Source organism: Rhamphochromis sp. 'chilingali' (genome assembly GCF_963969265.1).
Source record: "Rhamphochromis sp. 'chilingali' genome assembly, chromosome: 3".
Classification (NCBI taxonomy): Eukaryota; Metazoa; Chordata; class Actinopteri; order Cichliformes; family Cichlidae; genus Rhamphochromis; species Rhamphochromis sp. 'chilingali'.
The window spans coordinates 21,135,322-21,162,252 of record NC_137931.1 but is presented as its reverse complement, the minus strand read 5'-3'; the positions used below and the strand labels follow the sequence as shown (position 1 = coordinate 21,162,252).

The window sequence follows — 26,931 nt, the reverse complement described above, 5'->3', positions numbered from 1 at the left end:
CTAACTTTAAAGTTAAATGTAACTTTTTATTTAATAATATTTACTTTTTTAATTTCTAAATGTAATATTTATTTGTAGTTTATAGTTTATAATTTATAATTATTTATAAATATTAGCTTTTATTTAAGATTTTTCCATTATATTTAAGTTTTTACTTTGTATTTTATTATTTTACTTTTTTTATTTTTAACTATTATTGATACTTTGATTACTTTATTCTATTTCTTCTACTATTGTTTGACAGTTGTTATTTTCATAATCTATTTTTTAATTCAATTTCTTAATTTTTGTTTCAAACTTTTACCTTGTATTTTTTTATTCCATTTTTAATTTCATTTTAGTTGTGAACTTTACATTTCTGTTTGAATATGTGACAAATCAGACGAAAACAATTTTCATTAGACTGCTTCAGTAAAGTAATAGATTACTTTAGTGTAGCCATCCAATGTGCGCATGTATGTGCATGTGTTATGGCCCCGCCCCTCGTCCTGACGTCACCACTCCTCTCCAGCGTCTGTCCCCAGTCCTCCGGCAGAGCGGAGCAGAGACGGACGGTTCAAGGGAGTTGAGATCGCCTGTAATCGTTAAAAACTTCTCGGACTAGAAACAAGCTCTTACTTTTTCTTCTCACTAATTTACCGTTTATAAAAACAAAAAATTGTTGTTTTTTTTAAGGCAAATGTCGCTGGAAAAAAGGGGGAAAAGCAGAAGAAGAACCGTCGCGCGGCTCTCCATCAGCTCCACTCTTCACCTTCACTCGGACCGTTCTCTGAGCGCACGGGAATTCCAGCCAGCCGGGAGGTCAGTTCACATTACAACCAATTTTAGAATTACAGCCTCTGACTCTGTTTCAAAGTACTTAACCGCTCAGTTTAGTGGCTACCTCAGCAGAACTGTGCATGGAGACAAATTCGGCTTTACTCACATGATGATACACGTTATATATATTTATTCAGTTGCGTTGCTTCACACTGACTTTTTATCCCCCATAATGACTTTCTATAGTGTTTTACTAATATTTAATAGCATTTTCTCTGATAAGTTGTTTTAATGGTGTATAGTGTATATTGTTATTTTATTTCCTCCAACATTTTCATGTTTTCCTTCGTGACCTTTTTGTCTTATTATTTTATATACTGTCTTTAAAGCGGTGGTTCAAAAGGAGAAGTTCAGCAGCAGCACAGTAAAAAGTGACTGGAAATGGCAATTTGGCGATTAGAGCTTATTGTCACGCGTGCACACGCTGTTATGCGCGTGCACGGCCCTCTCCAGCACCTCTTTAGCCCTGCAAGTAAGGTCATCTGATAAGCTCAAAATCCTCTCCCTCTCAGCTTCAAGGTTTAACAGGAGTGTTTTCCATGTTAAACACTTCTGCAAGAGACCTTTTGTCCTGTTTTCACCTATTCCTCTTCATCTGCTTGTCCTCCTCCTCTCTTTTTGCCTCAGCATCCTCCTGACACATCTTCCTCCTTTTGCACTTTTTCCCTGACTCTTCTCTTGCTGCATTCTCCCTTTTCCCCCTTTCTTTTCCCTCTGGTATTCTCCCCCTCCTGTTCCTTCCCAGCCCTGCTGCATCCTTTTTCCCTGCTCTCTTCTCCCACTTGATTTTGACTGCCTACTCTTGATCCATCTCTTTACTCCCTCAAGTCCTCTTTCTCTTCTCCTCCCTATCCTCTTTTGTCCTTTTATTCACCTCTGTCTTATAAACCTTCACTCCCCCTTTGTATCCTCCTCCTCTGTCCTTTCCCTTTCCTTCATTATTTCCTGTCTTTTCCTCCCTCTCATTTTCCTCCTCTTCCCAGCCTCCTCCACTGAATCTCAGTTAACACACCTTGCCACACGAACCAATCACAATTAAACTGACATCACGTTCATGCTTCCCACACCATAAAACATGGCATACTTAGTTTTTATAGTCTGCAAATTGGTCATCATGACCTCGTGGAACGGGTTGCTGCCTTGAAGTTAGATAATCGCGTTTTTACACCTGAAGCTCTTCGGGTTGGTGAGGAAAAAAGTCCAAAAGCAACCAATTATATTCTCATTATCTCCTTCCTTTTAAAAATGGAGCTCTGTCACATTAGCACATCCTCTATTATCACTTTAAAATGAGCTAAACTCCTTCATGGAATTATAAATGCTGCTAATGTCACCATTAGCTCCTTTTGCATTTTCCCTGAATAATCACTTTTCCCCATCACTCAACTCTTAATGCTTTGTAAAGCACCGCTTGGCTGTTTTCCTGCTGGAAATCGAGACATCGGAAGTGAGTTATAGCAATCAAAACACAAATTTAAGCGATTTGCCGCCCCGAAGCTGACCGGTTGACGTGTGCAAAGTGCCACTTCTTCTTAAACAGCCGTTTGCTGAAGAACCTCCTTCAGCGCGGAGGAGGAAGTGACACTAAAACTGAGCACTTAGCGAGCCTCGTTTACCTGGAAATTCATCCCGAGGGGGCGAGAGAGTGGCGATTGTAATATTTTATGGATGAATTTCTCCGGTGATGAACGGCGGCATTTGAGGGCAGAGCATTTCTGCAGACTAATGTACTTGACCACATGCCAAGAGGAAGGCTTTTTTATTTATTACTTTATTTCTGCGGGGCAGAAATGAGCAGGTTGGCGGAACGTGGTGCTTCTCTGTGTGCAGACTTAAAGAAAAGACGTTTTAAATGTTTTCTACAAAACAGAAGAAGTCCTAGTATTATGGTTGCCCATAATACTCCTTTATTTGCCTCGTCATCATATTATTTGGAGATTTTTCAATAAAGAGTTGAGCCTTTAATTTGATCATTGATGTTGTGCTGGCTCATTTTAAGCTAAGAGAAGATTAATTTAGGTAAATAAAAGATCCCTTTAATGTATTTAGCACACCGTGATATAACAATCAACTGTAGCCTTCGGTCTCATTGGTAGTTCAATCACTCGCCTTGAAGTTCAGAAAAGCTTACATTGGGATCCGCCCACTTTGCTTAAGGTTGCTGAAGATCATTGACTTCTTTTCCTGTGTGGATGCCCCCTGATCCATCTAGGGTTAGGGGTAGATTTAGCATTGTCATGTTTGGGAAAAAATTGATTATTTAAAATGTGGTTAAATTACAAGATAATCCTACTCTTAAACAGGTGGTTAGAAGTGACTCAGGTAGATGGACAGGTAGGTAAGAAGACTGTTTGGCAGACAGGCTGATAGACCGATAGGTGGGTAGATAGTCAGATGGATAGGCAGGTAGGTATGCAGAAAGAGTGATAAACAGGTAACTAGGCAGTTAGGTAGACAGATGAACATACAGATAGGTTTGCATATAGGTAGGTAGGTTGGTCGACAGATTGATAGATGGGTAGGTAGGTAGAAAAATCACACACATACCATAAAAAGTAAACAGATTAAATACGCAATTAGTTGCATATATATATATATATATATATATATATATATATATATATATATATATATATATATATATATATATATATATATATATATATATATATACAGGATCGAGGGATTACTGTAAATGGACTGACAGGGACATTTCCACTTACACTGGTGGATCAACAACTCAGCATCCAGAGTATCTTAATTATTCCCAGTAATAGAATCAGAATCAGTAAAAACAGAAAATAAATGGATGCCTTGCAAGTGTGATTCACTTCCACATTGGCTTCACTTTATACAGTCTTTACGATCAGCATTTTTTGGGGGCAGTTTAATTCCCTGTCCTTTCAGGCTCCTAGAAACATCTACGGTGGCCCACAGAGACCAATCATTAAACTCCTGTCCAATCAAACCAACTGAAAGAGAAGGTGAAACCACTAATTAGTGGTGACCGTTATCCTCATTCATTTTTAATTTCATTTGGCAGCATGCAAACTTCCAAGGACATCTTTGCCCCGGAGTTCTTGCTTCATTTCGACCACATCGCAGGTGTAAACACACGTCCCCTGGTGCATGCTGGGGGCAAAGCTGCATCGCCTCGGGCAGGCCTGGTCGCCACTTGACTCAACTCGACCTAATGTGTTTGCGTCTCGAGGTTGGCACTGAATTAAACCCGAGAGCCTGTTCTCAGTTTCCTGCAGAACAGATGAAAGAGCTGACATTTAGTGGAGCTTAAAGTCGAATCAGACTGGCTTTTTGATGGCTCCAGCTTCACTCTTTTGCCGAAAGAGGTGTTTATTTTTCACATTAATGGAATGTGGAGGTTTTATCTCATGTTTACTGTTTGAAGATTTAGCTAACAAGCCTATAAAGGTGTTTTTATTTCATCTTACTAAACTGATCTCCGAGAATTACAGCACAAGAGGAAGTGAGGAGCTTTCTTTGGGGTGCTTGATCTTGATTTAGGAGACTTTTAGTCCTGCATTGATCTGACATTGCTGCCTACAATAGATATTGTAGGTTAAGTTTAAGGCTTTGTTTTCCTGCCAGCAGATGTGTGCTGCCCATCAGAAACACCGATGATGGAAAAATGATAAAGTCTCCATGAGCATATGGCTGCTGGAAATAGTCATTACAGTTACATTCATCCACAGGGATTTGGACCGGCCCACTCTCGGCTAATTAAACTTTCGACTCCCCGATGTGCTCGCCGCTCCTGCGCTCCATCAGCCTGACCGAAATGTGTGGATAACTCGTAAACATTTTGACAACTCGCATGTGAATGCAATGCAAAGGCTGGCCAAGAAGCGCGCCGGCAGCTCACTGCAAAGCCTCTAAAAGATGCTGTTTTGGCATTTTCACTGCCTCTGAATTGGAAATTTATCTGCAAACATGAAGTAGAACACAAGTGGGAGAGATCATTTTGCTCTCTGTAGTTGGAGTTATTATTTCTGTATCTCCTCGGTTCTCAGAGGCGATCAAACAAGCTTGTTTCTCTCTTGTCCTTTTAATGACTTGTGTCATTTTCCTCATCAGATCCTAGATGGGGGTTTTTCTTCCCTGACAAAAGTTTGAGCTTCTAGCACTCCATTTTTCTCAGAGCTGAACCTCCTGCAGTGAACTCCCCCTCCCTCACCTGTATCTGTCAGAGCCATCCTCACCTCCCGCAGCATTTAGCACTGATCGTCGTGGCATTATATCAAAGAGAGGACACGGTATTTTTGTCTGCTGGCTTGTTATTGATAGCAGCCGAGCCGGCTCACTGAGTGCTCATTTTTGAACAGGAAGGAGGGGTTTTATCGATGAGCCGCACGCTCAGGAAAATTAAATGTCACCTCAAAGGAGTTTGACCGGCTTTCAGCGGGAGCTTCCAGGTGAACATTTGCAGCATTAAGCAATTCCCCCACTTTCTCTTCCCTGCACACTCCACATCTGAGAGTCCACCTCCGCTGCAGTTTTGTTTAATCTCCAGAGAGGCAGATGTGAAAATATCAGCAGGTTTGCAACGGAGCAGCTGAAAAACTCAAGGATAATAAACACACGCATGAACCAAAAGACTAGAGGAAGTTTTGGGGTTTTTTTTTTCAGCTTTAATGGAGATAAAATGATTGTTCATTAAGGTAGAGTACTTAGTGTTTGAGCCACTGTAGTAGAGCTGAGCACAAAAAGAATAACCAGAGAACATTTCAACCTTGACAGTGGCGAGGATGCAAGAAGCCCTGCTGCTCAATATGCTACTGCCCAGATAGATAGGAGACAATATGCACCCCCCTCCCTCCATCACCACCTTCAGAAACCATGGTGGGTATTGGCAGCCTCAAAGAATACAATAGGACGATCAGACTATTGAAATCACCCAACCCTACACTGCAATATCTTTTGTTCGCTCGTTCCTCTCCTTACATTCATCCTTCTTACTGGCACTAATCACTGACTTGGTTTCATCAGTTTATACTGTACTCTAGTATTCAATTGGGTTTTTGTCCCTTATTCCCAGTGAAATGCTGGCGTGTCTTAGTCCACCCCAAGAGTTTAGCTTTGTTTTCTCTCCTGAGAATCAGGCTAGAGATGCTTTTTTATCCTCTGAGATTACTAGGCAGTCTTCTTCTTGTTATAGTTTTGCTTTTCTGTCTTAGTGCAGAGTTTTTAAAACTTTTTTGTGCCTAAGGCCCATTTTCACAATTTCAAGACTTGCTTGTATTCATATCTGCACAAAATATCCTCAGATCACATCAGGTTTCAGGGAGAATACTGGAGCCTCTTTTTCACTGGAACCTATTCAGTTCGGCTCAACTCGACTTGGTTTCAGTCGTTTTCCATTACAATTGTGTGTGATGTTTGATGATTGAGAGTCTGGCAGATCCTATGTGAAAAAGGTAGGTTATTCAAAACATTAGGAGCCGCACCTGTAAAACCTCTGTCATCTCTGCTTTTGAGCCTGGATCTTCTGTTGTCTTATGAAGGCATCTTTGACTGCCCTTTTGCCAGATCTGGATCCAGCAAGATGCCTTGTCGCCAGTCTACTAGCATTTACCTTGCCTCCATCACCTTATCCAACACTTTCACACTGTTCGCAAATGGCATATCTGCCTCTGGAGTGGGATCTAGCGCTCTTTAAAATACATTTTTCCACACGGGGATTTTTACTTTGCAAGTGCCTTTTCAGCTTGTTTGGCGACTTCCTCCATGGTCTGAGAGCTGCTGATGTCACGAGACAGAAGTTGCATCGCCCTCTGCTACCAGTTTTTCTCCTTGCTTTAGGTGGTGGGACTTGTGCACTGGTGGTTAGTCGTGGTTTACTCCACAGAAGTGTTCATTACTCCTCACTGTCAATCAGCGGCATTGATGTGTCACACTTTAATAAGTCCTACCATGCTGTAACTGCAAACAGTCTGGGTTTAGCTGGACTTCCCCTAGAAAGGATTTTTAAAATACTAGAAACTGGTTGCTTCCTTGCCTTTTTTTGCAGTGTTATATCAAAATTGGTTGAGGCAGGACACTCAGACACAGCTGCATTTGGCTCAAAGCACACCATTTGGGAGATCCTTATCATAGGGTGTAGTTGGTAATGGCTGGTTCCCCCCTTGTGCTTTAGAGCGCCTCACAGTCCCTGATTTAGAAACTAGTCATAATCTGAGGCTGAAAACACCCCTCTTTGCTTAGAATAATATTCTGAATTCTGACTCATTCTCTTAATTCTGATGCTTCCTGCTATCAAATTACTGCTTAGTCAGCAGTGTTCGGCGAAAAACTGACACACAGCCATGTTTCTGACAGGTGAACAATGGCTGTAGGTTGATTTAGTCGAACAAGCCCCTGATGAGTCCATCAAATCCACCTCAGCTTCATCTGAATACTTCCTCAGTGGAAGGTTATACAATAACGGCATGTAACAATAATCGTCAATGCCAGACATTGTTCAAAGAGAGCTGAGATTTTCACATAGTTGAAAATACAATAATTTCAAAAGGAGTAGGGACCTTAGACAAAGTACTCAGTGTGCACAGATACACTGAAGTTGTGAATATCACAATTTTACACTGAGGATTAACCTCCAACCCAGATGAAGCTCAGTTTTTGATGCTTTGCTTTTGGTTTTCTTTCAGTTTGCAAGCTTTGATGCTGCGTGATGAGAGGGAAGACAGTTTTTAGAAGAAGTTTTATGTTTTAAACCAACAATTTTGTCCTCCAAAACTAGTATTGAGCCCTCTCAGGAACCTCTTCCAATAGTCTTTTTGGTTGAGCAGCTGCTCAGAGGAAGCAAAAAGCTGGTGTACTCTCAATAATGCATGTCAGTAGCTACTAATAATACTGCAGCTAATTTGCTGTGTTGTCTTTAGTTGTGCGTGAAAGCTGCAAAGCATTACTTTATGAAAATGAGCTGCATGGAAATCCACCTGCACACATTACAGCTCTAATAATGACAATCAGTGAAAGGCATTTTCATGGCGCCTCCTGCAGTCTGTGTTGCTTTAATCAGATTAAAATGGCATCATTAGTGTGCAAATGCAAATGTCCCCACTGTCGCCGCTCGCCACATCCTGCCGGAATAATAAAGTCTCGTGGGACGTTTTTGCTGCAAAACAATTTCTTGCCGCCCCTCTAATCAGATTATAGTCCTCTGTTGCCTGTGTGTGTTTTTCAAATTTAATCACAGCTCATTTCTGACAAGGAAGTTGGTAACTTGCTTGATGTGGTCTGAGATATAAAATAAGCACTGTGTGCAAACAGCCTCTGAGATTGGCCCGCAATTTTTTGCATTTCTGTATGTGTATGTTCAAAAATGCTACATGTCCTGAAGTATGTGAACAGAACTGTCCAAATATTTGATAATTAAATCAGTCTTTGTAGTTTTTCTGCATTTTTGTGGTTTTGTCTCAGAACAGGATTGAATGCAGGTATATTTTAGATATTCTCAATACTAAATGATGCCACCAGTACATAACAGACGCTTCAGTTTACAATTTTGTTTTGTTATCATCCATCCATTCTGTACCGCTTATGCATTTAAAGGTCGCGGGGGGTCGCATCGATTTAATCAGAGGTTTTGTAATATTGGATTGCAATGTGAATATGGACCTGAAGCTGCATTAGTTAGGATTCATTTAGTCAGATACTCAAACCGACTCCAATACACTTTTTAGTGTATTGGAGTAAGGACTCTACTCTGAGCCCTCTCAAACGGTTGAGCTCCTCACCGTATCTCTGAGGGAAAGCTTGAAGGAAGCTAATATTGCCACTTATATCTGTGAAGTATCATTGAGCTCATTCTTTTGATTGTGGCTGTATGACCGGTCAGCAAGACTCCTGATATACAGTAACAGATCGATTTAATTTTTTTCCGTAAATCCTACGTCTAAAGGACTCCAGATGAAATTATACACATGCACACTTGGTATTAGTATTCTCTATAGTCATTTCAATTGTATAAATGTGCATTACACCATTTCAGTTTTTTAGATTACTTGTTCTTTTTGTGCGTGTGTTATTTTTAAGAGACTCCTTATTTCTTTAAATGTATTTAACTCTCTGTTAAATGAATATGTTACAACACTACAACGCTTCATGAAGCACTTCAGTCAGTCCACACTAAGTTTCCTCTTTTACCAGCTCACTGAGCTCATCCATGTTATTGTCCAAACACCTCCCATTCCGCATGATGATCGCTGGAACAGCTCCAACTCTGAAACCTTGTTGTTTCCTTCTTAGCTTTTGAGGATTGTGTCTCATTTCATTTAATAAAGATGGGCAGGGGAAACATATCTCCAAGCTAGTCAGTGAGCCTGTTGAGTTAGTTGCTAAGGGGACAATAAGTTTGCAGTGTCTTTTCAAAATGTTGCGCCATCTGTTTGTGTCTTGTAAAGGGTCTAGATTTAAATCTGGGTTGGAAAAGGTTTTTACATCCATGGTTTTGAGCAATCAGCTATCACATAAAGGATATCTAAATACTCTTTGTCTTTGGATTTGTGTGTTCTTTTTGTAGTTTGACTCGCTTTTTAGAAATATCTACTGTTTCATGCTGCAAAGTTTTGAGGATTTGGAAGCGATAGAGGTGGTATAGCATGCAAAGAGTTTTCTACACTCTGTTATTCCTGCGAAGAAATAAAAGTGAGGTTCCCTTGTTCTTTACAATATGTTCCTGACCTTCCTCACTGCCACTGTGACTCAGAACTTAAATCTGTTTTGGATTTATTTCTTTATTGCTTTTCAATTGTTCTCATGAATCACATCTCTTTTTCTCCCCGACTTCAACACACTTGCTCTGATTCAGAAAAACACTCCCTGTTCATGCTGGGGCTCATTTCTTTGCCAGCCTTATTTTCTGCTCCTGCAGCTTTGACCTTTGACTATGCTACTGATGTAGAAAATTAGCATTGCTTCTGGAAGTTGCACCAGATTTACTTGAATGCCTAAGTGAGTGTTCTTGAATGTTTATAATTGGCTGGGTGCTCCCATCCAGTCCCTAAATCCTTTATGTTTGTTTCCCATTCAGTTGAAAAGCTGCCGATGAGCCAACATTTTTTTTAAGTACCGGCCATGGCTGCCCATCGAATCATCAGAGTGACTAACAACAACCACATCCTGCCTCGATGTAAGTCTGAGGGGACGCTCATCGACCTCAGTGAAGGGGTGTCCGGGGCCAGTCTCAGCGATGTCAAAGGTCAGTGTCCAACTGCAGCCACGCCACTTTTGTGCAGTTGCAACGCGTTTGTTGCCCTTTGAGGTCCAAACCCATGATTCGTTTAAAAAAACGTTTCATTAAATTTCACTTGAAATCTGGAATTTAAATAATTTGTTTTAATTTTTATGCTTTTCATCTTTTTGCAGTTAAATTATTCAGCTAAAAATAGGTTTATTCATTTCCGAGTTCTTTCACTTCACTGGTTTCATCTCATTACAGCTTTGTTTACATGCTCCATATACGCTAATGAGGTGATCTAAATATAGTAAATTATGCAGTAAATTATGCGCTTCATCTGATCATACACACCTGAGAAAATATAGTTGGATTCAGATTATTAGAGACAAGCTTTTGGTTGTTCTGTGGGTACTGTGGCTATCTTATGATCTGTTTTTACTGAACCACTGACCCATTTGGATACAAGTCTCTCAGGGAGATCCAAAGTACGACTACCTAATTAGCTCAACTGGTTCATTATATCTGTCTCTGATTATGAGACAAGCACTGTTAACTACAGCACAGTGATTAAGTGCACTTACCTAAAGTAGGGCCAAACCAGTTACAAAACTCTTTGCAATCAGGACAACTACAGTGTAATCTCTTTTCCTTTTCAGTGCCTTCTCCGAGTGCCTTAAGGCTGGACACTTCAGCCTCCTATGGAGCTGCACAGGAAGTTGTTGCCATAAAGGATTATTGCCCGAGCAGCTTTACCACTCTCAAATTCTCCAAAGGTGATCGTCTGTATGTGCTGGACACATCAGGGGGAGAATGGTGGTATGCCCACAACAACACAGAAATGGGATACATCCCAGCCGCATATGTCCAGCCGGTCAGCTTCAGGAACTCTTCGCTGAGCGACAGTGGGATGATTGACAGTGCTGGGGAGGGGTATGAGGATGGACTAAAGGAATCTGGAGGTCTCGGAGAGTGGACAGCAGTGAGCCTAAGGCCCTCTCCAATTTACAACAACAGCCACTTTTCTGCAAACCCCTTTATCTGTCCCTTAGATCAAAACTGCAAAGAGGCAGATGTGAGACACTCCGCAGATCTCAATTTCTTTGATGCTCTGGCATCACCATCGACATGCTCCACCTTTAGTACTAGTACAATCGTGAACAATGGGTTTCACAGCTATAATTTTAACGGTACTAACCCTATCAGCCCCATCCAAGAGATTACACCTAACCTCCACAGGGATAATCCATTTTTCAGGAGTAAGCGTTCCCACAGTCTGTCTGAACTGTCCGTGCTACAAGCACAATCAAATGCAACCTTACCTTCTTCTGGATTCTTCACGGGCCTTAAGGCTCCGTCACCGGAGCAGTTTCAGAGCAGGGAGGACTTCAGGACTGCATGGCTAAACCACAGAAAACTAGCCAGGTCTTGCCATGACCTTGACTCTCTTGGTCAGAGTCCAGGATGGGGGCAGACACAGCCGGTGGAGACCAACATAGTGTGCAGGTTGGACTGTAATGGAGGGGTTGTTCAGCTTCCAGACACCCACATAAGCGTGCACATTCCAGAGGGACACGTTAGCCATGGAGACCACCAGCAGATCTCCTTGAAAGCCTTACTAGACCCTCCTCTGGAACTAAATAATGATCACTGCTCTACCATAAGCCCTGTGGTGGAACTCAAGCTCAGCAACATGGAGACCAAGTCTTTCATCACGCTGGAGATGAAGGTATCAGTAACTGTGAAGAGAGAGAGCTGTCACACTGCTGAAGTGGTTTGTGTTCGTAGTGATTTTAAAGAAGGGCCTTATACACCAATCCCTAATGCTTACATATACAAGGATACAGTGCAGGTACAGCTGGATAGTCTCGAGCCCTGCATATACGTGGCTGTTGTGGTTCAGTCACAGTACCTCAGCCACAATACAACTGTTTGGGACCACGTGCAGAAGAAGGTAACTTTGGGTGTATATGGACCCAAGCACATTCACCCATCCTTCAAGACAGTTGTGGCCATGTTTGGGCATGACTGTGCTCCTAAAACCTTGCTGGTAAATGAAGTCGGCCGGCAGTCTAGCTCAACTCCGCCAGTGGCCCTCCAGCTGTGGGGGAAGCACCAGTTTGTTTTGGGATACCCTCAGGACCTCAAGGTTGGTTTGTACTCCAACATGTCCAACTACCAGGTAAAGGCAAGCGAGGGCGCTGGCATGATTCGTGGATTTCAGGTAAAACTGGGGAAAGTGAGCAGACTCCTGTACATGATCACATCGCACAACCCCAGCAGTATCTCAGACTTTACTCTCAGGGTCCAAGTCAAAGATGCCCTCGATTGTATCCTGACTCAGTTCTGCGTCCAAACCCCACAGCCACCGCCAAAGACAGGCGCAAGGATTACAGGCCAGAGGAGGTTCTTGAAAAAAAAAGAGGTGGATAAGATTGTCCTCTCACCTTTAGCTGTCACCTCAAAATACCCCAAATTTCAGGAGCGGTGCATTACAAACCTGAAATTTGGGAAACTGATAAAAACAGTTATCAGACAGCACAAAAGTACCTATTTGTTGGAGTACAAGAAGGGGGATGTTATTGCCTTGCTCAGTGAGGAGAAAATCAAACTACGAGGGCAGCTGCGGACCAAAGAATGGTACATTGGATACTATCAGGGGAAGGTGGGGCTTGTCCACGCCAAAAACGTTTTGGTTCTGGGTAAGGTCAAGCCCATTTATTGGTGTGGACCGGACTTAACGACCACAATGCTGCTGGAGCAGATCCTGAAGCCTTGCAAATTTCTTACTTATATTTATGCGACTGTGAGGACGGTTTTAATGGAGAACGTTGGTAGCTGGAGGGCATTTGTGGATGCACTTGGATATGGGAATTTGCCATTGAATTATTTTTGTCGGACTGAGTTGGACAATGAACCAGAGAAGGTGGCATCAGTTCTGGAGAAACTCAAAGAGGAATGTACCAATATGGAGAATAAGGAGAGGAAGTCCTTCCAAAGGGAACTCATGATGGTAAGACAGAGTCATGAAAGTTTTGGTATTAATGTTACAGTATAACGATATAATGGATGATATTCTTGTTTGTCTATTGATAGATGGCTTAGACCAATCTTGGTGAAGCTAAATAGCTTAAAGGATTTTGTGACAGTTGGTGGAATATAACTTTATTTCTTTGTTTTCTGTAAACTGATTGAAACCTGAAATTTCCATAACTTACGTTGTTTTTGTAGTCCTTTATGTGTTGCATTTTTCAAGAACACAGACCGGTCATTTCCCACTCATAAACCTAGCTTGATTGATCTGCCTCACATAAGTATATCTGATTTTTATTGGCTTCATAATATAGACATTTGCATAATAAGCAAAAGATCCCTGATTTAATGCCAGGAGAAGACAAAGATTGTGGCTATCAGGGTGCTATTAAGGGTATCCAGTTTTTTAAAAATCTGCTAACCTGATAACCAGCTAACGAAAGCCCTTCCTGTCTCATGAATTACTACTTTTGTGGCAGTCCTCATTAGGGCTGCTGAATTATGGCAAAAATGCTAATCACGATTATTTTCACTGAAATTGAGATCTCGATTATTTGACGATATTTATTTAACAATAACAATGTATTGAATAATGACTTTAAAGATTGTCAAAAAATAATATAAAATAGTGTGCAAATACCGATAACAGTGCAAATGTTTGCAATATAAATGAAATGAAAAATGTAAACATTAATGTTTAGTGAACTTTGCAGTGTTGCTCTGTGGTGCAGCTACGACACTGTAGCTTACACACTATGTCTAATTGATCCACGTCTGACTCCCCCAACCCATAATGTTTCCACACCACTGAAGGTTTTTTTACCTCTCTTTTCAACAACGGCAGTCACTCTCCTCTCCAAATAACTTCTGCTTAGCTTTCCGAGCTTCCCTCGGGTCCTCTTAATCAACGGTTCCCAACCCCCGGGCCTCGGACCAGTACCGGTCCGTGAGTTGTTTGGTACCGGGCCGCGAGAGTTAAGGCTCAGGTGTGAAATGTATAGTTTTCAGGGTTTTTATCGGTTTTCAGCGTTATTTTGTTATCGTTTTGATCGTTAACTCGGTTTTCCTGGGTCTTTTCACGTGTGTTATGAATAAATTTCATTTTTTTCGGTACCGGTACTAGTTTTATTTTGTTGCATTTATCCGCGACACCTTAAAGGCCGGTGCATGAAAATATTGTCGGGCATAAACTGGTCCGTGGCGCAAAAAAGGTTGGGGACCGCTGCTCTTAATTGTTGTGACACGTGTTCGAAATGCAAAGAGGTGCGCTCGATTTGCCACACGGAGCAGCGTGAGAGTAAAGCACGAGGGAGGGGCTAATAATCGGCTCAGTCATTTTTAATGATCGTTGAAAGCCCAGATCGTAATCGAGATTAAAATTCGATTAATTGAGCAGCCCTAGTCCTCATCCTGCTGCTTCTCCAGTGAGTCTGTCATCCAGTTTCACATCCAGTTTCACTATCTTGCTAGTGTTGGTCCTTGTTGGTCTGGAGATCTTGAGGAACCTCCAGCAGATGGAGGACTGGTTCATAGTCAGCTACTTCAAGTTTACTGAGGCTGCAGAGCAAAAACAGGATGTCCAACTGCAACAACAGTGCTAATGAATTTGGAGTTTTGGACACTTGAATACCTGCCTAGGTATTCTGTTTGGCCAAAAAAAAAAAAGACTTGCAGGGAATGTTTGAAAATGCTCTTTTCTCAGGCACTGCCTTTGAGTGCAAGACATTTAAACTTGAGTGCCTCCCATTTTCACCAACGTACCATGGCCTCATTCTCCAGGACTGTGCACTCAACAGTTGTGAAACTCCATCCTTTTTGTCTACAAAAGGTGAGCTTAAAAAACAAAAATCTTACACTGTCTATTAGAGAATGAGGTCTTGTCCACAATGGGAAAGTCATTTAGCTACAAACGTATTCAGAAATAGTAATAATGCTGATGACAAGTTTTGGAGCTCAAGGTGACATCTTGAAAAAAAAGCAGCAAATTCTCACATTTAAGTTGGAGGAAAAATGGACACTTCGCTGCATAATCCCTTTGGAATAATGCAAGTTCACAATCGATACATTTTCCGTTATCAGAGCTATAACATAAAGGCGTGAAATGAGTGCCATTCCTCTAATCCTCCAACAGTTATAGACTATTGAAGAATATATTCAAGCTCAGCAATTCATGCACTTCATTAACATATCAATAAGTATGGGCTTTTATTCTGAAATGTGGCATATTACAAAGTGTGAGAGGGCTGTCAGTTGATTGCTGCATCATTAGGTTTGCTCCCCGTCCCTCTTCCCCGCTGTTTTTCTTTCCCTTTCTTTCTCCCCTTTCTTTCCCCAGTCAAGTCTGTCCCGTATTTAACAAGTGAAAATAAAATAAAATAAACAATAAAAGGTGAATCAAATAGACCATTACGGCAAGGCTGGGGTGGTCCATTTGGTAAAGTAAATCCGTAAGCCAAACGGGACAGGCAAAAAAAAAAAAAAAGGTTTGCTCTGTGGTGGCAAAAAGAATCATGTCTCTCAGCCAATCAGAAGAAGTCGCCATTTGATTTATTGCTTCTTTGCTGGAACAGCCATCAACATTATGTCTATGCACTACTGTAGTAGCCCACAGTGTGACACAGTCTTGGTGTGAACTGGAAGGATTTGAGAGTGCGTGCTCACGCACATGAATGGTAAACAACTCATCTTAGAGCCTGAGGTGGGCTCACAGTGGAAACGGCCATCACATGAAAAATGAAGGCGAAAATAAGGAAGAAAATCCTGTAAAGGGAAAGCACTGAAATGAACCTTAACATCTGCAGTTTGGGGTAGGAACGGCTCTGTGAGGCACATGCAGGGCGGCCTTGATGTGTTTTTCTTCTCCAACATTGCTGGCACCCTGGGGGAAGCAAAAGTAGTCCTGAGACATTTCCATCACCAAACGGCATTATTCTGAAAGTACTTCTGCGACTGCTGCTTATCTGAGCAGAGTTGATGAAGCGTGCACGCGCTGTTGCTACAGCTCGGTGCGACTGCAGGTCACGGCCGCCGGAGCAGGTTGAGGTGGAACGCCTTCCTAAATGGGATTTAGAAGTGTAGCTGTTGCTCATTTTCTCCTGATGCATTCTCCCTCACTGTTTTGTTTTGGGTTTTTTTTCCAGGGTAACTTGATTGTAGCTGTATGGCTGTAAGTCATATCATCAGCCCCATAATCAGCCATCCTGCAGAGGAGGAGCGCTCTTTTATGTTTCATAAAAGGCTTTTATTCTGGTGAATACCTTCAGCCCCTGTTTAGAGCTGGGCGATATAAGATTTTTTCATATCACGATATGTTTTTTTTTTCATTTCAGGCGATAACGATATCTATCACGATATAAGCCAAATAACTATATTTGTAAGATTTAAATGTGCCGTTGCTCACAAGTAAAATGTGAAATAATCAGCAGCTTGTTTTTATTTAAATATTTATTTCCCATAATAAGTTCAACAGGGTAGATGTACTTAAGGAACATGAGACTTTTTCAGATAAATAAAGGCAAATATTGCAAACTACACAAAAGGCAGCCACTAAAGCGTTTAAGTTTCAAAATAGAACAAACAAATGGTAAATGGCCTGTATTTATATAGCGCTTTACTAGTCCCTAAGGACCCCAAAGCGCTTTACACATCCAGTCATCCACCCATTCACACACACATTCACACACTGGTGATGGCAAGCTACATTGTAGCCACAGCCACCCTGGGGCACACTGACAGAGGCGAGGCTGCCGGACACTGGTGCCACCGGGCCCTCTGACCACCACCAGTAGGCAACGGGTGAAGTGTCTTGCCCAAGGACACAACGACCGAGACTGTCCAAGCCGGGGCTCAAACCGGCAACCTTCCGATTACAAGGCGAACTCCCAACTCTTGAGCCACGATCGCCCCACAGACTAAATTGTCAATTCCACTTAGAAACAAAATATTAATTCTAAAAATAAATCTTAGTTTGTTTTACAGAAGAACAGACAAAACTGACTAACTTTTGTCAATATCAAATAAACTGAGAACTAAAAGGAAATTCTCAATCTCTCCTTGTTGTATAGCTGAGCTTTTCAAACAGTTTTAACAGTTACTTTAGTCTGACAAAAGCCGAATGACGAATTAGCGCTTCCAGTCAGAGACTGAGGCTACGTCCACACGTACACGGGTATTTTTGAAAACTGAGATTTTCCGTTTTCGTTTTAAAAAATAATCCCGTCCACACATAAAGGCAGAAATGAAGGAAAACGCTGCTATGAACATGCCAAAGCAGCAGGTGGCGCTAGATTCCTAACCGTGAAGAAATGTTGGCCAATCAGAAGTCTAGAAGCCTCGGTGGGAAAAAGTAAACAAAGCTGGGGCATAGAAGCAGAACCGAGTCGTATGTGTGGACGGACAGTAACTGTGTGTATATGTAAGCATTTAAACACTGCAGAGAGTAGAATTAACAGTAACAGTATTGTAGAAATTCATTTCACTGAAACAATAACGTGGCGCACAGTGTGACGTCAAAAAATGCGCACACCTTTGACGCTGCCCGTATTTCTCGTCCACACGTAAATGCAAAAACGGAGTTTTTAAAAATCTCCGTTTTCAGTGACCAATAACGCCGTTTACGTGTGGACGAAAGGTGCAAACGCATAGAAAAATCTGCGTTTTCAAAAATACCCGGGTACGTGTGGACGTAGCGCATGCACCAGTTTATTGTATTTCCAGACTTGCTTTCGGCACAATTTACAGTGCACGCTACTCTGTTTTTTGTCAGACTTGAAATAGCTGAAATACCTTCACACTACGGAACTTCTATGGCTCTTCCGTTCGACAATCTCTCCGGCATTGGAACCATCATCTGTTTTCTCTTCGGTCACACTCGGTTGATTTTTCTCACACTCATTTCCTCCATTACCCGGGTGGTACGGTGGCTGGCTGCTTCCCAAACAAATACACATGTGCGGCTTGGCACTTGTGCTGTACGTAACAAGTCACGTGACGTGAAGCTGCAGCTGTGATTGGTTCGGCTCTGCGCTACGTAATTTGGATTGGCTGTTGTTTTTTTTTTTGGTTTGGTTTTTTTTAAGAGGACAAGAGCGGCGAGGTCTATCGCGATAGTTTAATTTTTCTATCAAGAAAAGGTTATATCGCGATACATATCGTTATCGTTCTATCGCCCAGCTCTACCCCTGTTGAAGCTTTCCAGTTTGCTGTGTGGACAAAGTGTGTCTTGGCTTTCTTATCTCTGAGCCAGACTTCATCCTTGACTCCACTAAACCTTTTTTTTTTTTTTTTTTTTTTTTTAAATCTTCGCAGAAAAATGAAACAAATACACGCACGTCTGTCACTGAAGTCCAGCAATTTCCTTTCATCACCAAGGACAGTTAGAAATGTGTCCCGCTGACCTCAATAGAAAGATTTGTCCACATGGTTTACAGAGTTAGACTGATGTATTATAAGGGTTGTTTTGTTTTTTCTGTGTGATCTAGCTGAATGCTGCTGCAGAAAAACAGCCTTTGACCTGTTTTGACCAACAACAACCTAAAAATGTCTGATTGCTAAGCTCTTTGAACTGAATTACACTTAAAGTCTCTTTGAAAACTGAAATCTCATAAAACTAGCCTGTGTCTCAGGCCTAAAAGCTCACTTTAAAAACATATTTAAAGATTTAAATAATACACTACCGTGCAAAAGTATTGAGCCAGCCTTGAGCTATTGTCTTGAGCAATAGTTTCTGGCTTTCTGAAGGTGTTTCAAGGTTTTTTGGGGACATTGGTTACTTTTTCACTAATTTCCAGTCCAGTCGTTGTACTTGCACATTGTTTGTTTAAGCCACTTAACAATTAAAAAAAAAATATGACAGGGGTGACATAGTGTTGTGTTTACACATAAAAGACAACTTGGCAAAGAACCTTTTTTAAAATTGTATCTTTAGGCACTTTGTCAATAGCAGCCTGTCACAAAAGCACAATTTTCACGTTTCCCAAGTAGCTGTTACTAAACAAGGCAAACAGGGGGGAGCTGAGGTATCCCAAATTACACAAGAACTGGAGTGAAAATCTGTGGCAACAGGTCTGATGGAGTGATGAATAAACATTTGATGTTTTTGGTACAGATCATCTTCAATATGTACAGAGGAGGTGAGGATCTAAAAACAGTGATCCCAAACACACTGCCAATGCAGTAAAATCATACCTGGATAGAAAAACACACAGTGGAGCACTATCAGTCATGGATCGGCCTCCCTGAGCCCGGACCTCAACATTATTGAAGCAGTGTTGGGTCATCTTGAACAGAACAAAAGGCAGAAACATCCAAAGAAGAGCTCTGAATGCCCGTCAAGAAGCCTGCAGAACTATTCCTGAAGACGACTTAAAGACGTGACAAGAAAGCTGCCTAAGAGAGTTTATGATGGTGCAAAGAAATTTAAAGAACATTTATACCTTTTAAGTACTCATTCATACTCTAGGTCAGTCTGATATTTAAATTTTGACTGTAACTTTTTGTGTTCCTCACTAGAAGAGGTTAAAGTCTTTAAGTTTCAATTTTCCTCTCTGTAAATTTTACTGCCTCTTTTTGCCCTCCACAGTGGATTTAAGGCATGGGCTTCTTTATAGTTTGATAATTCACAGGGAGCTGGTTGATGTTAATATGAGGTTAAGTATTGCTGAAAACAGCTGGCGGCAGTTGCAGCAGCTGGTGATGAACTGTGAAAACCAGGATAAATTAGGTTTATGTGGCAGAGAAACAGAAAACCCATCTCACAGATCCAAAATGATAGTAAATATTCCTCGTTTACATGCTTCAAATAATTTGTGTTTATGTATCAAAGAGTTTTTTTCTTCTCCTCTCACTTAAACCAAAACATGTTGTTGACTAACTCTGCATTTGGATGATGGTAGCGTTGAAAAACACGAGTCTGATCTCAGTCCAAGCATAGAAACTGCAGATCGTCTTAGTGCCGGTGTTGGTATGCTTGACACCCTCATCTTTCATCAAATAAATAACCAAAGAGATACTTTATCTGAGTGAATACAACTTTGAAAGTTTAAAAATTTACAGATGATAAAAGGTGATGAAGTCAAAATATATGTTATTGCAGTACTCATCATATCACAAAATGCTAAAAACTACAGTAATATCGTATCGTGGTTGAAATATTGCGATAGTATTGTATTGTGGTGTGCCTGGTGATTTCTGCTTCTATTGCCATCAGTGATTCCAGTGAGGAAAACATTAGGTGGGCTACACAATATGGAAGATAACCTGGAAGTTTGAATCTTTCTTGGCAGGCAGGTTTTTATATATATATCAATGAATGGACAGATTTCCAATATCCAAAATGTCTTTTCTTGTTTTGGACTTCAGGTAATCATAGCTTCTGTGGGTTTGGATAAGGTTTGGCTGCACAACAAGATGGCTCAATGAGTAGATATTTCAGTATTTAACCAGCTGCCTGAAGTGGTGCTTAATTTTTTATGTGCATTATACCGCTAGTCATTATCTTTTATCTTCCAGAACAAAGGCATTTGACTTTGGTACTAAATTTACATCTTTTATGGTTTTGCCTCATAGCATTGGTTTTTTTTATTGGACAAATGAGACTGAGTATTATGATGCTGTCACCATTTGTTTGCCTAATTTGTCTGTTCAGTTGATGAGGTTTTATGGTGTATTTGTCATCATACCCTGAACACAGCTCATGGACTCCTTAAAACTATCTCTGGGCTTTATGTCCAGACTCATCTGGACCTTATTGCCTCCTGTTGTGAAAAATTCCTGCTGCAAGGTTTTCCCCAGAGAGCGGTGAATTGTGTTAATCAAGCTGCAGGAACAAAAGACCTGAGGCTTGAATTACCAGATCTTCTCCTCAAAGGAAAAAATTGCTCGTCTTATGTAATTGTTACTCAACAAAACACTGAATGAGAACCAGCGGCTTCAAAATCCTCGATTAACAAACAAGGCATTCATTGTTTTCTCTGGCTTTTACTTTAGCTGGACGAGATCTGCAGGAAAGAATGCCAGATCCACAGTAATCGGTGTGTCCGAATCAGGATACAACCAGCAACACAGGGATTATATGACTAAATATGTTGTGGGTTTCCTATAATCAAATTTAGGTCATACTAAAGGTCACTTGTGTATGTTAATGACTTCCTTGGACAGATGTGTGAGGAAAGCAGGATGAACAAAGACGGGTTAAAGATTGATGATCGATGATGGGTACAAACTCTGGAAGTAAGTATCTACATCTTGATGGGATGTCATTGGTTCATTGTGCTGCCCTGTGGTTTCTGTTATAAGAGAGGAGGATGGAAATTATCCTTTGAGGGAACAGTGTGAGAGCTGATAAAGTGAAGAAGAATTTTAGACATGAGTTGGTAAGAACAGGTTCCTTAAGTGGAACAAGTAAATTTAAAGTTCCAAATGATCTGATTTTTGATAATAGCATTTGAAATAACCCTTCTGAAATGTCACATTAACATGATTCCTCTTTATAACTGAAAAAGAAAAACACTCCACGTAGCTGGTACGAGGGGTAGTGGAGGCTCAAAAAAACACCTGACAGTTTGGAAAAAAGTACATCTTTTTACTCTGTGGTTGGTTAGGCATCAAAAGCATTGCGGTTAGGGTTATATTTCAGCGTAAAAAAGAAGATTCTCCTCGACATCAAATGTTTATTAAAAGTTCTAACTCGTGTAAAGGTGACAATACTGGTGCACGTTTTACATACCCTAAAGCTTGCTTGACTTTGAAATGTAACTATAGGCTGCAACAGCTTGCACAAACAAGTGGGACTGCTTTCTGCTTCACTGATTGATGCCTCTCGTGTCTGTCAGTAGATAAGTGGTGAGGCTTTTAGCTTAACCTTTAAAGAGCCAGCCTGGCAAATTATAGCACACAGGTATTCCAAGTCCTTTTATAAAATTAAACATAAGCAGCAGCCAGGTGCTGCTAATCAAATGCACTTGATTAAGTGTGAGCACCTCTATGAAAGCAGAAGGTTTGGCAGTTTGCTGGTCTGAAGCATCCAGGAATGGACGTCCCAGCAGACCGTCAGACTGTGCAGTGCCCAGAGAAAGTGCAAAAATACAAGAGCTACATCTTAGACTCTACAGACCTCAGTTAGCATGTTAAATGTTAAAGTTCACGACAGCTTGTTTAGGAAAAAGACTGAACAAGTATGACTTGTTTGGAAGGAGAAAGGTTCATCTTGGTAAAAAGAACATGGGAGCACAGCTTAGGTTTGCAAAGTACAGACAGAAAACAAAGTGGAGATGTTTGGCTACAGTACACAAACCCAACTCAGCTTATCAGCACAAACACCTCATACCAGCTGTCAGCACGGTGGTGGAGGGGTCATGATTTGCGTCAGACTATGAAGTCCTCTGTATACCAAAGTATTCTAGGATCATATGCGAGGCCATGTGTCTGAATGCCCAGACCAAAATGGGTCACGCAACAGGATAATGATCCAAAGCACAGCACCAAATATACAACAAAATGAATGAAAAAGAAAATAATCAGAGTGCCTCAGTGCCCCAGGCAAAGTCCAGACCTCAACCAGATTGAAAGGCTGTTGCGGCACATACAGCACCTCTCATCCTGTGACAGCTTGTATAGGCTTCAGTCTAAATGCAAACCTAACCAGGAAGTGAAAGACAAACTAAAAAATCTATTTGTCTGAAAACAAAGTGCCAAACAAAACTACTGAATCATGGAGTCCAAATCACAGACTCCAGGCTGTTGCTAATTTGAATTAATGCCATTAAACACAGTGTTCATTTTGTAAATTATATTCCCTTTTAAGGTGAATACCTAGTGACTGACTATTAGGCATGTAGCTTTTCTTCAGTTTGTGACTCATCATGCCTGGTTTCAAAAATCAAAATGCAGAAATTCAAGATGAGACTTTGCTAAGCAATGTTTAATGTCACACTGGCTGGAATTATCTTTTAAATTAAGTCACAAGATTGTTCAAAGAAAGAGCGTGTGCTTAGCTCCCATAATTCTCCTCTCACTCCTAATTAAGGTGCCATAATTGTTCCACCAACATTTTCTTTTAATCCATTTTTTTGGATCTATTACTACTTATTTCTCTTCCTGGCTCCCTCACTCTCTTTATTTTCTTTGTGAGCCCACACAGCAGCAGAGTTGAAAAGATTTCTCAGGATTTTTTTTCCCTTTTCGCTCTTATTTCTGTTGCTTTTTCTCCACAGCAGCAGTCATTACAGGAGGTCTGAGATGCAGCAGGAGGTCGAAACAAGAAAGAAAGAGTGAGGGGGGCAAAATATAAAAGGAGGAACAGAAAAAAGTAGTAGTTTATGAACTATCCCCCAAACTCCCTTTGCGTTAAATTGCTCAGACCGCTGCGCAGTTTATCATTTTAGCCATGTGCACTGGAACAACTTTTCATTTCTCTATGGCATTGTGTGAACGTAGAAGGTTCAGTGATGAAGTTCAAGCCGAGGTTTCCTCTTCAGGGGAATAAAAAAATGGCCAAAGTGGCAGTTTCTCCCCCCCCCCCCCCCCCCCTTTTTTTTTTTTTTCTCCAACTGCTGTGTCCAGGGTATGTTGCCAAATAAACGCATCATAATGCACTTCTCAGTCACAGGGGCACATTTGCACCAAGGCAAGACATAAGCAGTTTCAGGCGTGCTGGCACAGCTGGATTTTTTTTCCTGTATGACAATCACAGTAAAAATCTTTTGATGATGTGCACAAACTGCAGTAAGAGCCTCCTGCTACTGCTCTGCAAATATCCCGCTGTCTGCAGCTTTCTCTTGAGTTCCTGCTCTGCAATACTTAAAGCTGATCTGCTTATGTACCGTAATTGTCGGGCTATAAGCCGCTACTTTTTGCACAAGCTTTGAACCCTGCGGCTTTTAGTCAGGTGCGGCTTTTCTATGGATTGTCCATGATTTTTGTCATATCGTAAGACGATTTGTTTTGTTTGTTCCGCTGTTGTACGGCACTACGTTGCCTGGCGGAAGGGCATGTGATCAGACACACAGTATCTGGGTTCAAGAGTGGTATGTTGGTCACGTGTCCATCCGCCAGGCAACATAGTGCCGTACAAGTAGCGCGAAAAACAAACTTCAAATTAACGCTACGCGTTCAGCGGGAGTCGTGGATGACGAGCGGCGATAAACTTGCGAAAAGCAAGTTATGCTCAACTCCACCGGTGGAACCTGACAGCGTGGAAAAGTGTGAAAACATCCACGATCACCAACGGATTTTGAAGGGCTGCACTGCTGCATGATGGAGAGGAGGACACCGCCACGGCCCTTCTGAGGGTGTTTGACTCTGACACTGACAACGAGGATTTCTTTGGTTTTGTAAGTGACAACGAAGGAGAGAAGCTGAGAGTGGATGACGAAGCCATCCTGAGCCTGTTCGTATCCGACACTGGAGAAGAGGACTTTGGTGGTTTTAGTGCGCAGGAAGATGGTGGTGAATGACTGACTTTTCTTCTTGTTAAAGCCGTGTCACTGCACCTGAGCCTAAAAGGTAGTCTGAATCTATTTTTCTGGTGTGCTGTAGGTTATTGTTATGTACTACATTTGTTACTCATTTATGAAGCACAGTGCATGTTTCGTACTTGTAATTACCGCTACTTGTACATATACCTAAAAAGTTATGCAAATATGTACCCATAACTTGTTTTTCAAAATATTAATAAAAGGGGTGTGTCTCCAAACAGCCATCTCTTTCCTGACAATTCCCTTTGTGCACATTCTCTTACATATGATAAGTCAACATTGAAACACCTGCGGCTTTTGGTCAGGTGCGGCTAATGTATGTACAAAACAGGATTTTCCCCTGATTTTAGCTTGTGCGGCTAATATTCAGGTGCGCTTTGTAGTCCGGGAAATACGGTAATCGCTTAAAATATATCCAAATCTTTTTATTATCTTAGACAGTTTTCATTGAACAATAGCTGCACAAACAAAGCCCTGCTAATCTTGCCGTCTTTAGTCTCCAGCATGACCGCACATGTGTTCAAGTAATCAGTTTAATGCAAGACAGGGAGAAAATTACACCAGAGAAGCAACAAGCTGCAAACTAAAAGGGGGGAATATGGCAAAAAAACACTAGAACTTTTTGTCTTTAAGAAAGTCAGAGATTTCTGCTCTAATTTCCCAGCTCCCTAAAAAGGGAGAATATTCCTGCAGAATAAGCACTCTTGGTTCAGGATTTACAGCAGCCCTCTCCTCCACTGGCCGACAGGTGTTCCCATGTGAAATGCGAGCACAGGCATTGATCAGGATGGAGCTGGAGGGCTTGGGAGCACCTGACACCAACCCGGCAGATCTTTTTAACGCCCTGTATCGAGTTGCAAAGGCAAAGGACGATATGAGAAAGCCGCCCCTTATTCTTGTCAGCAGGGCAGAGTAGCTCAAAGGCCAGGAGGCCGTCTTTTAATAATAGATCCGTGCATGGAGGCGGGGAGAATCACTCCAGAAGGGGACGTAATCAATCCTCCGAACTGAAACCAAGGCCATTAAACTAAAGAGCAATGGCACCACAGCTCAGAAAAATTAGGCTTCTTCATACATGCACATTCTCTTCCTTCCCCTGTGACAGCCAGTAAAAATCAGCATGTTAATTAAGCGATGAATATTTGAACAGACTGATTAACCAGAACAGGCTGCAGCAGGTTTGTTGGACCTCAAAAGAGAAATGTGTTTGAGAAACATTAGATCCTCTGCAGCTAAGAACCTCACCTCCACACAAACAAAGAGTGTTTTTTTCCAAATAAATCCTGGCCAGTTTGTGCTAAGGACCCTGCAAAGAGAAAAGATCCAAGTTCTTGATGAGTCTAATAAAGTAACTTTAATTCCTGTTGGGGAATCAGCTAGAGGCTTCTTCTTCAACCTCTTAACACCCACAGGGTTTCTTGAGAACTACGCAGAGGTAGCCAAGCTTTAGGACTCAGTGGCACAATCCCAGGGATTGGTCATTCATCCCCTGGCAAGTTGCCAGGTGATAGCAATTGCTGGTATTTCATTTGTTTTAATTTGCCATTTTATCTCTCACACAAGGTGTGCTTTGTCAGTGTTAGATCTTACGATATAATGGTCTCTTTTTTTCTTTTTGAGCCCACATTAATAGGTTGAAGGGTTGGTACTGTATGTAGTAGACCAAGTGAACTTTGTAAGTTAGGATACCTCAGTTCATGTCTCGGTTAGGAGCTTCTTGTTTTACTTTCAGGTTTGGCACCAAGAGCTGTTCACCTAACTTTAAGAAAAGATTGTGATTTGGGTTAATTTGAAACCTCTTAATCACATCAGCCCTGTATATAAAAAATTACTCATTGATTTAAAGTATGATGCCCAGGGGGCCTCATCTGTAATGTTGATAAGAGTTAGGCCAGCCACTTTGACATACTGGGATTATATGACCAAAGTGATAAATTAAAATATATAAAATATTGAGAAATGTCATGAAACAAGTTTATCAGTTCAGTTTTAATTTTTGTGTTTTAAACAGAAACTAATTTCTCAGTTCACATTTAAAAATTAAACCTAACCTTCTATTCAGGGTAAAGCTCACTATTGATCATAAAGTAATCTTTGTGTTGGCAAAAGCTGCTTTTGCTCTTTTAATATGAGGACATTTAATGGTTTTGGCTGAATGTTTATTAAATTTAATGTCATTTTATGATAAAAATGACAAAATTGGGCAAAAAACAACATTTGTCTGTTTGCTCATCTGTCTGAGATACTGTTGTCCTTCAGCTTTTTCTGTTTGTATTTCTGTTCTCATCTGCCTGCCTTGTATTCATTTTCTCTGTCTGGCTCTCTTTGCTACCTGTCAGTATTATCATCCGCCCTGCTCGTGCTCACCCCCTCTTTCCCTGCCGCTCTCCTGTCAAAGCTTTTGGAAGTGGA

General features: G+C 41.2%; 1 protein-coding gene across 3 annotated transcripts in view; it reads left to right on the top strand.

Moving 5' to 3' along the window:
- The first annotated feature begins 521 nt into the window (after positions 1 to 521).
- Positions 522 to 26,931, top strand: part of LOC308393598 (SH3 domain-binding protein 4-A-like) — a 58,494-nt gene continuing 32,084 nt past the window's right edge. The window contains exons 1-4 of one of the 3 annotated variants that reach the window (XM_080877491.1): positions 522 to 577; positions 676 to 801; positions 9,869 to 10,036; positions 10,672 to 13,025. In XM_080877491.1, coding sequence (XP_080733617.1) covers positions 9,913 to 10,036; positions 10,672 to 13,025 — 2,478 coding nt within the window. In that variant the 5' untranslated portion in view covers positions 522 to 577; positions 676 to 801; positions 9,869 to 9,912. Of the gene's footprint in view, positions 802 to 9,868; positions 10,037 to 10,671; positions 13,026 to 19,151; positions 19,773 to 26,931 lie in introns of those variants that run through there. The other 2 variants (XM_080877492.1, XR_013971005.1) reach the window with 2 other exon arrangements.